General features: G+C 35.4%; 1 protein-coding gene and 1 long non-coding RNA gene across 3 annotated transcripts in view; one reads left to right on the top strand and one right to left on the bottom strand.

The window, feature by feature from the left end:
* Positions 1–4,160, top strand: part of LOC309863940 — a 193,968-nt gene extending 189,808 nt beyond the window's left edge. The window contains exon 3 of the long non-coding RNA XR_014311307.1: positions 3,149–4,160. This is a non-coding gene — a long non-coding RNA (uncharacterized lncRNA). The remainder of the gene's footprint in view (positions 1–3,148) is intronic.
* The window catches only part of TBCK (TBC1 domain containing kinase), a 206,151-nt gene that overhangs the window by 181,003 nt on the left and 8,823 nt on the right, over positions 1–16,325 (bottom strand). For both annotated transcript variants that reach the window (XM_082729169.1, XM_082729170.1), the window contains exon 3: positions 4,940–5,012. In XM_082729169.1, the coding sequence (XP_082585295.1) occupies positions 4,940–5,012 (73 nt within the window). The remainder of the gene's footprint in view (positions 1–4,939; positions 5,013–16,325) is intronic.

Below are 16,325 nucleotides of genomic sequence, written 5' to 3'. Positions count from 1 at the left end.
TGTATAACCATGTATAACCTCTGCTATGCTGATGGTTCTCTGGTAAATTTTCAAAACCATAAGCCTAAAAACATATGACAAACATTTTATTAAAGAAACATGCCTGCACTACTCACCCTGCCTTCACTTGCAAATTTAGGGACAATGCAGAAACTTTACTCCACGTGCCAAAACTCTGCTGAATATCTATCTGTCTATGAACTACACTTGCTGACACTGCTACAGATTAGGCAAAAGTACATGCTCTGAATAAAACTAACACAAAAGGGAAATATTTTCCAAATAGCACCTGGACTTAAAAGGCAAACCATTTTCTCATGCTTGCTTTAATAGGAGTGATGAAGGTATGTTTTAACATTCTTGGAAAATATTTCTGAAAGGAGTTGAGATTTAAATTTCCTCACTTTCAGTATCTTGAATACGGCTCTAGGGTAGCAATTAAATAGATTCACAGGCACCAAATATGAGATGACTTCAAACAAACCTTCCAAATGCTGTACTTTGTTTCTTGAAACCTACTGGTTATAGGAATTTAATTGAATTCCATGCTTCTATGTTTCCAACAAATAATTTTGATCATTAACTGAAACTGGAGAGAAATATTGGCAAGATCAAACTCTGGCACAAGTAACATATAAACGCCACTGAAGAGAGAGCAGTATTCTCCAAAAATTAATTCCTCATATTCGAGCTTGAATAAACTATAAAGAAAATGGTGAGTTTTCTCTTTCAAACCAGATCATCAAGCTATCTGTACAAATAACATTATTTTATAAGAGTCTGACCTGATAAATACCTCCAGGTCACAGCACAAAATCACTATTTTCTGTTTGGATAACATAAATTCTCAAAAAAGTTTTAGGGCCATTAATATTTAAAAAAAAAAAAAAAAGAAGATGCTTGGTTTTTTAGTGCAATCTGAAACCTCAAGACAGTTTTAAGTTATATTTGTAATATGAATTACTACTATTACTACTATTACTATGGTTTTAGTACAATACTGCTTAGTTCAATGATATTAAATGTGTTACAAAATATGAGAGTAAACTGACACTAGACACTTCTCTTATTTTCTAATTTTCATTTACCTACTCCCCGTCTCACCAATTTTACAAGACTTAAATTTTTCTTCAAAATATAAATCCAGTAAGATATATGCCTTGGATGATGTTTAAATTTAGACAATGAGCTGCAAATAACTACCAGACAACTGGCAGCTTACAGTTTTACAACAGTTAGAGACAGATGGACAAGTAAAAATCATGGGGGTCTCAAATTGCAAGCCCATCTAAATAGATTTCCTGTTTACTTTGCATCAGCCTCTCTTACAGGTGCAGGGTGCTTACTTTTGGCAGTAGGGGAAATTTATATGATTTATAAGCCATAAGAACATCTTCTCACTTTCCATAAACAGGTTATAGAATTAATTAAAATTACAACACAGCAACTCTGCACATGAAATCTGCTCTGTTACTGGAGACTAATGTAATCCAAATATGTGGAAAGTCAAATAGTTTTCAACAAAGCTAATTTAGATGGATGGATCAGATAACAACTTGGAACTGAACCTGATAGAATCAGATCTACTCAAAGGCTGAATGTTATATTATTATGTTATTCAGTGCTGAATGTTATATTCCAAAATGAATGAAGAAAACACTGAATTTTAGTCTGTTACCAGAAGGATTAGAAAATAGTAATTTACTTACAAAAATGTTTAAATATCTTACTTGAAGAAATTACAAAGACCCATAAAAACTACCGTATGTTCTATTTTATGTAAATGAAACAGATTATTAGAAAAGTAAATGGCATGTGGATGGAACTAGAGGGTATTATGCTAACTGAAATAAGTCAATCAGAGAAAGACAATTATCATGTGATCTCATTGATATGAGGAATTTGAGAAACAAGACAGTGGGTCATAAGGGAAGGGGGGGTAAGATGAAACCATAAGAGACTCTTAATCTCAGGAAATAAACTGAGGGTTGCTGGAGTGGAGAAGAGTGGGAGGGATGGGGCGGCTGGGTGACGGACATTGGGGAGGGTATGTGTTATTGTGAACACTGTGAATTGTGTAAGACTAACGAATCACATACCTGTACTCCTAAAACAAATATTACATTATATGTTAATAAAAAATAAATAATAAATGTAAATGGAATGAAAGACTATGAAATTTGCATTTAATCCTATTCATATTTATCTATCTACTCAAAGAGTATGCTTCCATCTGTAAGATTTTATCTTCATGAAGACATATTGAAAAAAGGTGGCTTCTTTACACCTTCATACTATTGACACTACTAGTGTTCAGTGCTATCAGATTTATATCTAAAACAAAGATAAAGCATGAGGAACACAGGAAAGTAAAACCTTCCACAAGCTAATGGTTTAATCTTACTGGCAAAGCAATAGCAACTGTATCCTTATATATAGTACAATTGAAAGTTAAAAATAAAAGGAGAGAGTTGAAGAAAAATGATGAAAATGGAAATTTGTCTTCTGAGTCACCAGATTCTCTCTTCTGCCTCAGTTTTTTCAGTAAGCAAAGGAAGGACAAGTATGGGCAGAGGGGGAAATTTCAAGATCAGAAGGAACATTCTATCGTTACTACCACTCTGATGACCAGAGAACTACACTAGTTGTTGCTTATAGCGTCCTCCAGAATGGTGGGAGCACAAGCCCATTGGTAACATCAATTCTCAGAGTGTGGACCAATTCTGAGTATAGCCATGTCCATTCCACCTCTAGTACTTTTGGATATTCTCTTAATACTCTACCTTCTCTTCATAGTGTAAACATCTTTTCTTCTGTCACAAGGAGCCTAAATCAATACTGAATAATTTTAAGAACTTTAGTTATTTTTCAATTAGTATTAATGTCAGTTAGTATTTCACTCCTGTTTTTTTTTTTTAAGTACTTGTATGATCTCTAAGACTTCTGTGATAGCCAGTCTCTAAGGTGATCCTCAATGACCCTTGACTTCTGAGATTCACATTCTTAGGTAGTCCCCTCCACAGTGAATAGAATTAATGGTTGACTTCTGTATCCAGCAGACAACTGCAGAAATTGATGGGTGTGTGGTTCCTGAGGGTAGGACATAAAAGGCATAGAAGCTTCCACCTTGCTTTTTTTTCTCTCTTAGATTGCTCATTCTGAGAGAAGCCAATCCCATGTTGTGAGGATAGAAGAGACCCATGTTGAAAAGCCTTCAAGATGGGAAAGAATTAAAGCTCACAGTCAACAACTGGCACCAAATAAGTGAGCTATCTTATGAGACCATCTAGCCTGTCAAGCTTTCAGATGATTACAGCCCCACTTGACTGCAACCTCATGAGATCCTGAGTAAAACCATCCCGCTGATTCATTCCTGAATTCTTGACCTGTAGAAATTATATGAAATGATAAATGTTTATTGTTTTTAAACCACTAAGTGGTGAGGTATTGGCTAAGCAGCACAACAAATTCATACTACTTCTTCTTAAAGAAAGAAATACAAATAGGTATGCCATTGGATCAACTACCTTCATTAACAACATAATACTGTTGCTGTATGAGCGACTTAGAACTCAAGCTAAGTAAATAATGGATCAGGTTTTTGTTTTATTTTAATTGAGGCATAGTTTACATAGGTGAAATACACACATCTGAAGTGTATAATTTCAGTGAATTTTGACAAATTTTGCAAGAACATGCACCACATAAGTAATAACCATGATCAACAGATTTAAAAAATTTCCATTACTCTGGATAGTTTTCTCAAGGCTATTTTGAGTCAGTTCTTACATTACTCCTTCCCCCAACCAGAGTTGAGTACAGTTTTTATATATCTATCACCATAAGTTTTGATCATTCTAGAACTAAATAGCAAACAGACTATGTTCTTAAAATAATAAAATTTTTACATGTAAAAATTATAAAAACATATTTACTAAAATAAGGTTAAGGTATTTCTAAATATATAGAGAAGTCACTTTTATTATGGATGGTCAGGTCAGACTCTTCCAAAGAGGCAAGTAAATGGGTATGCCTCGTATCTGCATCTTTCATTCTAGAGATCACTTAAGACCAAATCATTTAGAGTATCAAGGAGCATATTTTTATACAGTTAATTTGTTTTGCTTTTATTAAATAGCTACCATTTAACAATATATGTATTTTTTCCTCCCTCAAAAAGAATTTGTTTTCATCTAGGATATAGCAGTGATTAAAAAGCAATGACCAAGAATGAGAATATTTCCTTAAAAGAGGATGGATAATTATAATCCTATAAAGACTTATGGCAAGTATTTTTCATTGGCTTAGTACTACTTTCTTTATTCATTAAAAGCATATTTTTTTTATAATTTTAAGATAATTTTAGAAACTTTATAAAAATTCATTTAGTAGTATATTTGTAATAGCATATATACCACATACTCTTCTTGCCAAGAATGCCTGAGACAGAAAGTCAAGTTACTGAGTCATTGAAATAATTGAATGTAAACTATATCAGTAAATTCTATCTAAGACATGGTTATTATTTCTCTCTACCCTTCAATATGGCCTTTTCTTAACACAGTTCACTATGTCCCTAGGAATACCAGCAACCTATTAGTAGTTACTATGTACTACTTACAGGAAAATACTCTTAATCTCAGCTAGAGAAATGCTTAGTATTGGAAAAACATTTCAAATTTTCATATATATCCTCTTTAGGAATTTTTTTTTGTCAAGTACTTTGTAGAATGCCTACTTCACAAAAACTGAACACTGGACAATGTCAATTTTGAATTTCTGTCAGGCCTGTGAATTAAATTTCCTAAAATAAAAATTTGCACCTGGATTTTATCATTAAACAAGTAACAGAAGAAACAAAAACTCTGCAGTTTCTTGTTATGCCTTTTTGTTTGTCAATTTCTGCTTTTCATTTAATTGCCCTGATATTACACAGTACCTCACAGGTTTCCTCTCTCGAAGCAAGTCTTCTAGACTCCGTTCACAGTGTTCAGCTACCACCACCAGTCTTTCTGAGTAAAACAAAGCAAATCCACTTTACATTTGATTAACAAAATGTTTAATAATAAAATAATATAGTCCATTAAAGATATTATAGTACTAATAGCACTGTAAGAGTTTTTTAGACTCTACATTAACTACATAATTACCACATCTATACAACAGAATAAATGTATAATAAAAGAGCACATTAAATAACAATTTCACGTCATCTTCTGTTTTTGTCTAGAGTTTCTCCCATGTGCACCAGGAAAAACAGATGGATAGTTTTACCTTTGGAACAAAGAAATGACCCTTCTTCTGACACAGATTAGGGAAAGGACAAACTTGGATGAAGATACAAAGAAATTTTGATGTGAAGGGGAAATTGGGAGCTGGGGACAAATTGTCTTGGCAGTCTGGTTCAAACACAAGGTTTTGCAACTGAGTTCAGAAATTTGAGAAAAGTAGAAATGTTCTGAATCATGACTATGAAGAAAGAACAGAAAATTGGTTTGGGATTATTTGTAACATCATGGGACCTGCTGAGATTAAGTAATAATATAAAATTGTGGTGGGCACCATCAATATTATGATGTAATTTTTATTTTTCAACAGATAAAGAATTAGCATAGTTCTGAGAGTCAGACCATACATTTTTTTCTCATCATTTATCCCTAGTGACTAACACATTGTTTGACACATTTAAAAAAAAAGATTTTATGTATTTATTTGAGAGAGAGAGTGAGAGCTCTCCCCATTGGGCAGAGAGCCTAATGTGGTGTTCAATCCCAGGACCCTGAAATCACAGATGGGGCTGAATGCAGACACTTAACCAACTGGGCCACCCAGGCACACCCCTCATTTTTTTTAATCTTTTTTTTTTTTTAAGTTTTTATTTATTTATTTGACAGAATGAGAGACAGTGAGAATGGGAACACAAGCTGGAGGAGTGGGAAAGGGAGAAGCAGGCCTTCTGCAGAGCTGGGAGCCCGATGTGGGGCCCAATCCCAGGACCCCAGGACCATGACCTGAGCCACAGGTAGATGCCCAACAACTGAGCTACCCAGGTGCGCCTCCCCCCCCCCATTTTTTTTTTTTTTTTAAATGAATGCATGTAAGAGGAGTGAGAGAATATAAAGAAGCTTACAAGTGTTTGGGAATTTGATAAGGTCATTTCAGGAGAGATCACAAGTTTAAAAGAAACTGTGGAGTTTTGTGAATATCTATAAGATGAGGAATAAGATTAACACAAAATATGGGAGGCAGACTAGGATGAAACAAAGGAGAGTGCAAAAAGATTGGGAATACTGATCACTGCAAAGAGTTTTGATGAAAATGAAAAGTAGGAAAGGTAGAAAAAACGAGAGAACAGACTATGGGAAAGGAGAATTCCATAGTAGGAGATCCAGCAAAAGGAACAACTCTCAGTAATAACTGGCTCAAGGTAAGGTCTTGCATGTGGGAGTAGAGATGAAGGACAGTGGTACACAGGCAATCCTGTAAGGTATGAGGGCAGTATATTACATGGGTCAAATCTTGGAAGCTGAAACTCTCTGAGGGGGTAGCATTATACAGAATGATCTGAAACAGAAAACAAAAAAGCTCTAAATTAAAGTGATCACTTTCATATGAAAGACTGCAAGTGATCTAAGTAAGAGCTTAAAGAAAACTAAATTTGAAAGACTATTTAACACGGGGGAAAAAGGAAAAAAAGAGTAAGAAAGAGAATCAGTTCTTCAATAAAGAAAAAAACACAAAGTTGACCTTGAAGCAATTTATGTAGTTATTGTGTAGCTACATTCCTTTGCTTTCATCTTACAACATTATGCCAGTTTTCCTAATACCTATTTGGCTGCCTCTCCTTAGTCTCCTGTGTACAATGGCACTTCTAACTGAAATGCTTCTAGTTCCTCTACTTTTGATTCGGGGTCTTCATACTGTGTTTTCTCTTCATTTACTCCCATGGCTGAAAATCTGCAAATTTTATTTCAAGCCCTGAACTCCCTTCTGCACTCCAGGCTTTTATAGAAAATTTCTCACTTTAATATAAAAGTCACCTCTGAACTTATACTTTGCTCCTGAAACCTGTTCTTGAGTCTTCAGTAAATGGTACCACCATCCTGCCAGCTCCATCAGCTAGAAACTTGGGAATAATCCCCCTTTCTCAAATCCAAACAAAAGTCCTGCTATGTCTGTCTCCCAAATGTTTCCTAAATCTGTAGTTTGCTCCACACACCACAAATTGAGTCCAAGTTAGGATCCTCTTAATATGAGAAGAGAGTACGATGTGCCTTAACTTATCTCACATTAATTCTTATTACCATCCATCATATTTTCATACTAAAGTCTCAGTGATAAAATAATAATAAATCCAAATGTCCTGTTTAGTTTCATCTTTTGTTACTTTGGCTTACCAACTTCCAGTCATGCTCGCCTTCTCTTCCACATCTTGCTTAAGGTATTAGCACATTGGTTCTCATTGTCTGAAATGATCTTCCTTATTCCCATCTCCCAGCTAACTCCTATCATAAAACACAAAGGTTAAAAGCACAGATGCTTCCATCTAAGCTCAAATTCCAGGTTTACTACTCATTAGCTAGGTGACCTTGGAGAAGTTTGCTTCTTTTTCTATGCCATAGTTTTCTCTTCTATAAAATGAGGGAAAAAATAGCACCTACCTCATAGAGTTACTGTTAGACTGAAATAAGTTAACATGTAATAGGGATCAAGAATAGTGCCTGGCACCTAAGTATTTGCTATTATTATTATTCATTTCTTGGTGAAATATGACTTCCATAAGGAACACTTTACTGGTGCCCCCAAATCAATTTGCTCCTCCTATAATATAATCTATTCTGCACTGTACTTTTCTTCAGTAGCACTTACTTCAACTCTAAGGATTTTTATACATTTCTATTTAATGTCTTTTTAAAAAAACATTTTATTTATTTATTTGACAGATCACAAGTAGGCAGAGGCAGGCAGAGAGAGGGGGGAAGCAGGCTCCCCGCTCAGCAGAGAGCCCGATAGGGGGCTTGATCCCAGGACCCTGATATTATGACCTGAGCCAAAGGCAGAGGCTTAACCGACTGAGCCACCCACCCAGATGCCCCTCTATTTAATGTCTTTTTTCCTCCACTACATAATACGTTTCATGATGGCAGGAACATGTTGATCTTGTTCTAAATGTATCATCAGTGTCTAGAACTGGCACCTCAAACATATTAGTATCTAACATAAAAATACTTGTTGACTAAATGAGCTTGAGCAAAGGTATGATGTAACCATTATAAATGAGTAAGAGTCTTATGTGAAGATAGTCATTATCTAAACAGAGATCTGTCCTATGTTCAAAATTATATGCCTACATTATAAACTAGGCATAATAAGTCCTCAATAGTGCTGATTTTAATATAAAACAAAAACATCTGAGTTCATTAATATGTGTATTTTCCATTAATTTATAATTTTAAGTAGGATATTAATAAATGTCCACATCCATGAGAGAGTTTCGAAGTGTTTGGCACTAGCCTAATTGGTCAGGCTTAAAATAATTTAGAAAAAAAAAAAACAACTGTCAGGCTTCTTCTAGAAACTCCTTCAAAATATCATAAAGCAGAGTTTGCCAAAGTTTTAGGATTCTATGGAACTCTGAACCATTATTTTAATACAGTGGAGACATAATCCTTGGCAAAATATCAAAGTTTCTCCCAGAGGTAATGGAATGTACACCAAAACAATGTTTCCAATATGAACCATTTTTTCAAGAAATCATTAGAGAGTCTTCATCGTGAAACTCTGGACCACTGTTTGAAAATAACTTCTGTTTGTTATAAAAACAATATAGTTTCACAGAATCAAATATGACAAAAATATCTGGGAATCACAATGTGCCAAACAAAAGTCAGCAATGTAGTGGCATTATTTATAAAAAACAAATGTGACACGAAGATGAACTTTAAAGAGTGGAACAAACAAGAACTGTGAAATAATCTCTCTTCTAACAAATATTTGATGAATGCCAAGTATCACTGTAGTGTAAATACAGCCTGAACTGTATGCTTTAGGTCAATGCTAAAAAACTGAAGAGAGTACAATATTAAGCAAGAAAGATTTAATAAAGGAGTTAATGAGGAGAAGAACTAGAAAAAAGATTTAAATAAAATTTTTTTAACTTAAAGAAAGGTAAATTGTGAGTGTGTTAGGTTATTAGATAACAGTAACTGTATCATTCTTTTGTTACAATAAAAATTGAGGCTAGCTCATCACTTTTTAAATATAGTATCTAAATAAATGTTTAGAGTGTAAAACCGACAAATACAAATTCTGTTCTTAAAAACCAGTATTGTGGGGCACCTGGATGGCTCAGTGAGTTAAACCTCTGCCTTTGGCTCAGGTCATGGTCTCAGGGTCCTAGGATCAAGCCCTGGATTGGGCTCTCTGCTCAGCAGAGAGCCTGCTTCCCCCTCTCTTTGCCTGCCTCTCTACCTGCCTCTCTGCCTACTTGTGATCTCTCTCTGTCAAACAAATGAATAAAATCTTTAAAAACAAAACAAAACAAAACAGTATGGTTACTAGGTTACCGGATGGTTAGTTTTATAAGTCAACAGAACTATGCTATAGTTTTCAGTTACTCAAATGCTAATCTAGGTGTTACTATAAAAGTATATTGCTATGGGGGCACCTGGGTGGCTCAGTGGGTTAAAGCCTCTGCCTTTGGCTCGGGTCAGGATCCCAGGGTCCTGGGATCAAGCCCCACATTGGGCTCTCTGCTGAGCGGAGAGCCTGCTTCCCTTCCTCTCTCTCTGCCTGCCTCTCTGCCCAATTGTGATCTCTGTCTGTCAAATAATAAAATAAATAAAATTTTTAAAAAAGTGTATTGCTATAAATGATCAAGATCTATAATCACTTCAAGTAAGGAAGTTTATCCTAGATAATGTGGGTGATTCTGATTTGATCATTTACAATGATTAAATAGCAGAACTGAGACTTTTCTGAAGAAGAAGAAATTCTGCTCATGGACTGCAGCTTCAGCTTTTGTCCAAGTGTACAGCTTATCCTTGATAGCCCGCCCAACCCCACGGTCCTGAATATCCTACTGGTTCTATTTCTCTCATGAAACTCTGAACCAACAGACACACTAAAGTTGAAAGGTATATGCAGCTAGAGATATAGAATAAACTATAGGTCCTTAACAATGCTATTATTCTTTACCTGAATTTTCACATCTATTAATTAAAATAATTTTATTTTTTATTTTGCTAGCAGCCACGGAAAGATTTCTGGGTAAATAATGCCAAATAAGGGACGTCTGGGTGGCTCAGTCAGTTAAGCCACTGCCTTCAGCTCATGTCATGAGCCCAGGGTGCTGGGATCGAGTCCCACATTGGGCTCCTTGTTCAGCGGGGAGCCTGCTTCTCTCTCTGCCTCTGCCTACAGCTCCGCTTGCTTGTGCACTCGCACACTCTCTCTCTCTTTGACAAATAAATAAATAAATAAATAAAATCTTTTTTTAAAAATGCCAAATAAGATGGGAAGAGGGGTGCCTGGGTGGCTCAATTGGCTAAATGTCTGCCTTTAGCTCAGGTCATGATCCTGGGGTCCTGGGATGGAGCCCCTTGTTGGGCTCCCTGTTCAGGAGCCTGCTCTCCCATTCTCCCTGCAGCTCCCCCTTCTTGTTCTCTCTCTAAATGGATAAATAAAATCTTTTAAAAAATAAACAAACAAACAAAAAAACCAAAGTGGGATGCATTATCATTTATAATTATCATTCTGCTTCTAAACACTGCTGAGATATCAAGCTCAAAAGAAAAAAGAGAAAATGTATTAACTTAAATATTTTCATGCTTCATTTTTTTTAAGATATTTTGATCAACTTTTCTTTTAATAAATCATGTTCCTAAATTTTAATAAAATGGCCACTATTCTTGAGATTCAATACTTCATCCTGAGTTAGGGATAACTGACATCACCTTGAATCAGTTTTGAATAATCTACAGAAAACAGTGAAAGCCTGACTTCTGAGCTAACCTAACATGTGAAAACATGTTACTAAAATAGACCACATGTCACACATAACAGCAAGTGAGAATGGGAAGGTAGGGGAATTGACAATGACAAGATATGAGATAGCTGCATAGTAAGAACCAAATAAAAGGGGAAAAGGGAAACAAAATTAAAATTCTTTGAGGACACAATGGAGTCCAAACCAAAATCATGTGGTGTTACATCATTAAGAAATACATGTTGTTCAAAGAGACTGTAGAAGGGAAATTTCTTCTATTTTTTCAACTTAATGTAACTGAAATTACAGGAATGCTTTGGAACAAACAGACCTTTATATAAACGTACTTTAATTCAGCAATTTATTCCTTATGCATACAATTTTTCAGGACAATGAACACTGCCAATATAAACAAGACAATCAAATTCCCTAACCTTTTGACAATCACTAATATCTTCATTCTAGGCAGCCAAACTTAAAATATATGACTACTATACATATCTATGACCCATGTTACCCTAGAAAAGAGGACTACTGAGATGTAGGAGCAGGGGAAGCAGAGTAACCAGCAATATGGGACTACCCAGATTATTGAGCAAGCTTCAACACTAACAGAGTCTAATAGTGTCTAAAGAGATCATTTTCTACCTGACACTGATAACTAAAAAGAAAGAGGGATTACGTCATAAGGTTCTCCCAAGTTCAGTGTTTACAGAGGCTCAGTTAGGTAGAGGGAGGAAAACAAGGAGCTCAAGAAACATCTAGGACAATTAAATGAATTATTCCAAGAAAACAAAATCTAGGGAGAACTGGATAGAAGCTAAGAGTCCAGTCAGATTATGTGAAGATCTGCATAGGCTTCCAGACACAGTGGAAAAAAATAAAAAAGTCACTTTAGGATACAAGAATGAAGAAATCCTAAGAACTAAGTGGCAAGAGTTTGGGAAGACAGCAACACTAATTATGGTTACCAACTACAAATGATAATGAGGATCTAATACTATTTCCAAGCTTTGCTTGGAGTGGTTTTGACACTGGGCAGATGTAACAACTGTAAATTCTCCAGAATTTGTAATTAGATTGGTAGTGGTAGAAAAGGTGATTGAGGCATTCAGGTATTGATAATATATATCAATTGTTCAGTGATATAAAATATTCCAAATGATTCCTATAATTTCAAAATATTTAATGTCATTGAAGCCATTCACCAAATAAAAACTTCGGCAAAGAAAAAAAAAGTTTTAAAAAAACAACAACAAACTTGCCAAAAGTTCCTTTCTAAACATTTGGCAAATGGCTAGAGCTGTCTATAAGGTCTCCTGTGGGTACAGCTACCATTTGTCTTCATGGCTATATATAGGCAAATCAGAAAAAGCACCTCTTCTCTCAGAATGAAATAGAGAAAGACTTCAGCTCTTCCTTATTGCATTAGCCAGAAGATTTTGTGCAAAACTCTACAGTTCAGTGGCTCTGAATGTGGGTCTCTGGATTGGTAAATACATGATATGGCACACCTGTAGATACTGGTCAAATCAACTTTGGAGGGCTTACTGCCTACATTAGAATTTCTCCAGATCGTCTTTAAATAAAGAAGAAAAATTCTCTCCATGTAGTTGATATTCTGCATAAGTGCTTTTAAACCCTTTCTTTACATTATGAATCCTTTTTGAGAATCTGATTAAAACTTGGACTCATTATCCAAAAAATGGTTGTGTATACACGTACACACACACACAATTGTCTATATAATTTCAAGATCCATAGATTTCCTTATGCCCATTCATAGACCCCTGTGGCCCAAGTGCTATTTCAAATGGCCAAATTTATTTTACCTAATGCTCACCACAGAAAAATTGGGACAAGAGGCTACAGAGGTTTCCACTCAGAGATCAACACAAGAAAGAAAAATAAAGCAAATTTAGCCAGATGTGTTGAGAACAATGCCCATAATAACAAATATCTCAGATCCCCATAACATAGAAGTTTCTATATAATATCTCTATATATCACCTGAACATATAATATATTATATGAGCATTATGAACCTTGCAACTGATAATTTTTCCAGATTTAAGTAAAAATTTAGAAATTAATTTCTTAATATGTTGCTTCATTATGAATGTAATTTGAAGCAGATTAATTTCCTTCTTTGCCTTGACCTATAAAAAGTCAAAAAAAAATTTATAGTCCATGTGAAGAAACTAAGAATATTATCACTTATTATCTTACACTGTTTGCTTTCTCCCCATCCTGATTATATTTATTTTTTCATGTATATATTGTATACACAAAATATTATGTATATGTACATATAATATTGTACGTATGTCAATTTTTAAAGAAAAATTATAATATGAAATGTAAATTCCTTTAAAAAGAATAAAAATGGGGGTGCCTGGGTGGCTCAGTGGGTTAAGCTTCTGCCTTCGGCTCAGGTCATGATCTCAGGGTTCTGGGATCGAGCCCCACATTGGGTTCTCTGCTCAGCAGGGAGCCTGCTCCGCCCACCCACCCCCACCTCTCTCCCTGCTTGTGATCTCTGTCAAATAAATAAATAAAAATCTTTAAAAAAAGAATAAAAATGATTATGAGTAATATTAAGATTTGCTTTCTTAGGAATATGTCAACAGTAAAAGGCCAGCACATCTCTTGAAAATCTGCTATTCCTTTAGGCCACTGGTACCATTAAAATAAATGAAAGTAAATAAAACTTCACAAACAGAAAAGCTACCCCGCTGTGTTCTGGTCTCCTATTCCACCAAAACTCTCTATATGGGGGTGCCTGGGTTGCTCAATTGTTAGGCGTCTGCCTTGGGCTCAGGTCATGATCCCCGGATCTTGGGGAATGAGCTTACATTGGGCTCCTTGCTTGGCAGGAGGCCTCCTTCTCCCTCTCCCACTCCCCCTGCTTGTGTTCCCTCTCTCATTGTATCTCTCTATGTCAAATAAAATCTTAAAAAAAAATTAAAAATAAAAAAATAAAACTATATGAGTCTGATGAATATCTCCATTCTTCAATGTAGAACTCAACATTGTTTCATTTGTACTCCCATAACATAGCATAGCACATTGTACATCATCTGCTGTAACAACTACTACTATATTAAGATCATGTTTATATTTTTTTCCACTACTATTTCTAGAGGGATCTTATCTTATTCATCATATATCTGGCATCTAGCACAAGGGGGGCCATAATATTAGGCATAAGACTCTTAAAGTATTTTAACACCAGTGGACTGGCATTTTGTATGCCAAAGCACAGGTAAAAAATGCCAGAGTAGACAAGAAAGACTGGTTCCTAAACAAATCTTCAACTCATCAACATCTTTAAATTAAAACTATATTGAGATATCACCTTACATCAGTTAGAATGGCCAAAATTAGCAAGACAGGAAACAACATGTGTTGGAGAGGATGTGGAAAAAGGGGAATCCTCTTACACTGTTGGTGGGAATGCAAGTTGGTGCAGTCTCTTTGGAGAACAGTGTGGATATTCCTCAAGAAATTAAAAATAGAACTTCCCTATGACCCTGCCATTGCACTCCTGGGTATTTACCCCAAAGATACAGATGTAGTGAAAAGAAGGGCCATCTGTACCCCAATGTTCATAGCAGCAATGGCCATGGTCGCCAAACTGGAAAGAACCAAGATGCTCTTCAACAGATGAATGGATAAGGAAGATGTGGTCCATATATACTATGGATATTATGCCTCCATCAGAAAGGACGAATACCCAACTTTTGTAGCAAAATGGATGGGACTAGAAGAGATTATGCTGAGTGAAATAAATCAAGCAGAGAGTCAATTATCATATGGTTTCACTTATTTGTGGAGCATAACAAAAAGCATGGAGGACATGGGGAGTTAGAGAGAAGGGGGTTGGGGTAAATTGGAAGGGGAGGTGAATCATGAGACACTATGGACTCTGAAAAACAATCTGAGGGGTTTGAAATGGCAGGGGGGTGGGAGGTCGGGGTACCAGGTGTTGGGTATTATAGAGGGCATGGATTTCGTGGAGCACTGGGTGTGGTAAAAAAATAATGATACTGTTATGCTGAAAATAAATAAATGGAAAAAAAAAAACAACTTTATTTCCATCCTGGTTTTCCCTCAGCTCTGCCCTCCAAGTTTATTCTTTGTGGAGAGAGACTCTTATGGCCTTAATAGGACCCCACCTACATTCCCTCTTGAAAGGTTAGGCCAAGGCTGGTCAAGGTTTGCTGATGTTTGTGAATAAATCAATCAAAGGCAATCTTGCATAGTAAAGAAGGTCCTAACAGAATAATGTATACTTTAACTTGTCTGTGTGTGTGAATGTGTATGTGTACATACATATGAATATGAAAAATCACAGTTTTTTATCATCTACAAGACAATCTTTTTACCACCTTCTTTCTGAGACCTCCTGACATACCTAAATATTCAAGACACTAGATATATGGTACAGCTCCAAAGTGTTTAAGGCATTAAATAGCTCTGATTGGTAGAGGTATCAATATTTGCATTACAATGTACACTTATTTCAGCTTCAAAAATCTTTTGAAATATGATAAAAATGTTTAGTATTCTAACTCTTTACTGGTTGTATGACCTTAGATAAGTTACTTAATTGCTCTGTATCTCAATTTATCTGTAAAATCTAAATAATAATAGTCCCTATCTCATAATAATGTTATGAGGATTAAGTTCATTAAAATATGTAAAGCACTTAGAAAACTGCCTCAATAACAATACTCCATAAATATTAACTTAATAATATTTATTACAAAAACATTTTTTACTCCAAGTCTATAAAATGTAAATGTTTTCAGAGCAAAGTTTTGTTTTGTTGTTAAAGACTATTTATTGATTTGAAAGAGAGGGAGGGAGAGAGAGAGAGAGAGAGAGGGAGAGAGAGTGCACATGTGAAAAGGAGCAGACAAGCAGGGGGAGCAGCAGAGGGAGAGAATGGAGCAGGCTCTCAGCTAGTACTTCCGGGGTTTGATCCCAGGACCCCAGGATCATGACCTGAGCCCAAGGCAGATGCTTAACTGACTGAGCCACCCAGGCACCCCAGGGCAAATATATTTTGAAGGCCATTAACCCAGACTAATTGAAAGTATCATTTAGCCTATCTTTCAGCAAAACAAAGAAAACATAATTTGTGTTTTTTTTTTTTGTAATATTAGGTTCAAACACACGAAATTGCCAATTTTATAGGCAATATCAGCAAGTATATATATATATAGGGTTAATTTTTACAAAGTATTTTGTTAAAAAAATTAAATACATTTCATTGAAATGCATTTAAAATAATTTTAAGCAATGAAATCTCAGCATGCAATTAAGTTTCCAA

The sequence above is a fragment of the Mustela nivalis genome, assembly GCF_964662115.1.
Source record: "Mustela nivalis genome assembly, chromosome: 4".
NCBI lineage: Eukaryota > Metazoa > Chordata > Mammalia > Carnivora > Mustelidae > Mustela > Mustela nivalis.
This window is presented reverse-complemented; position numbering and strand designations above follow the sequence as displayed.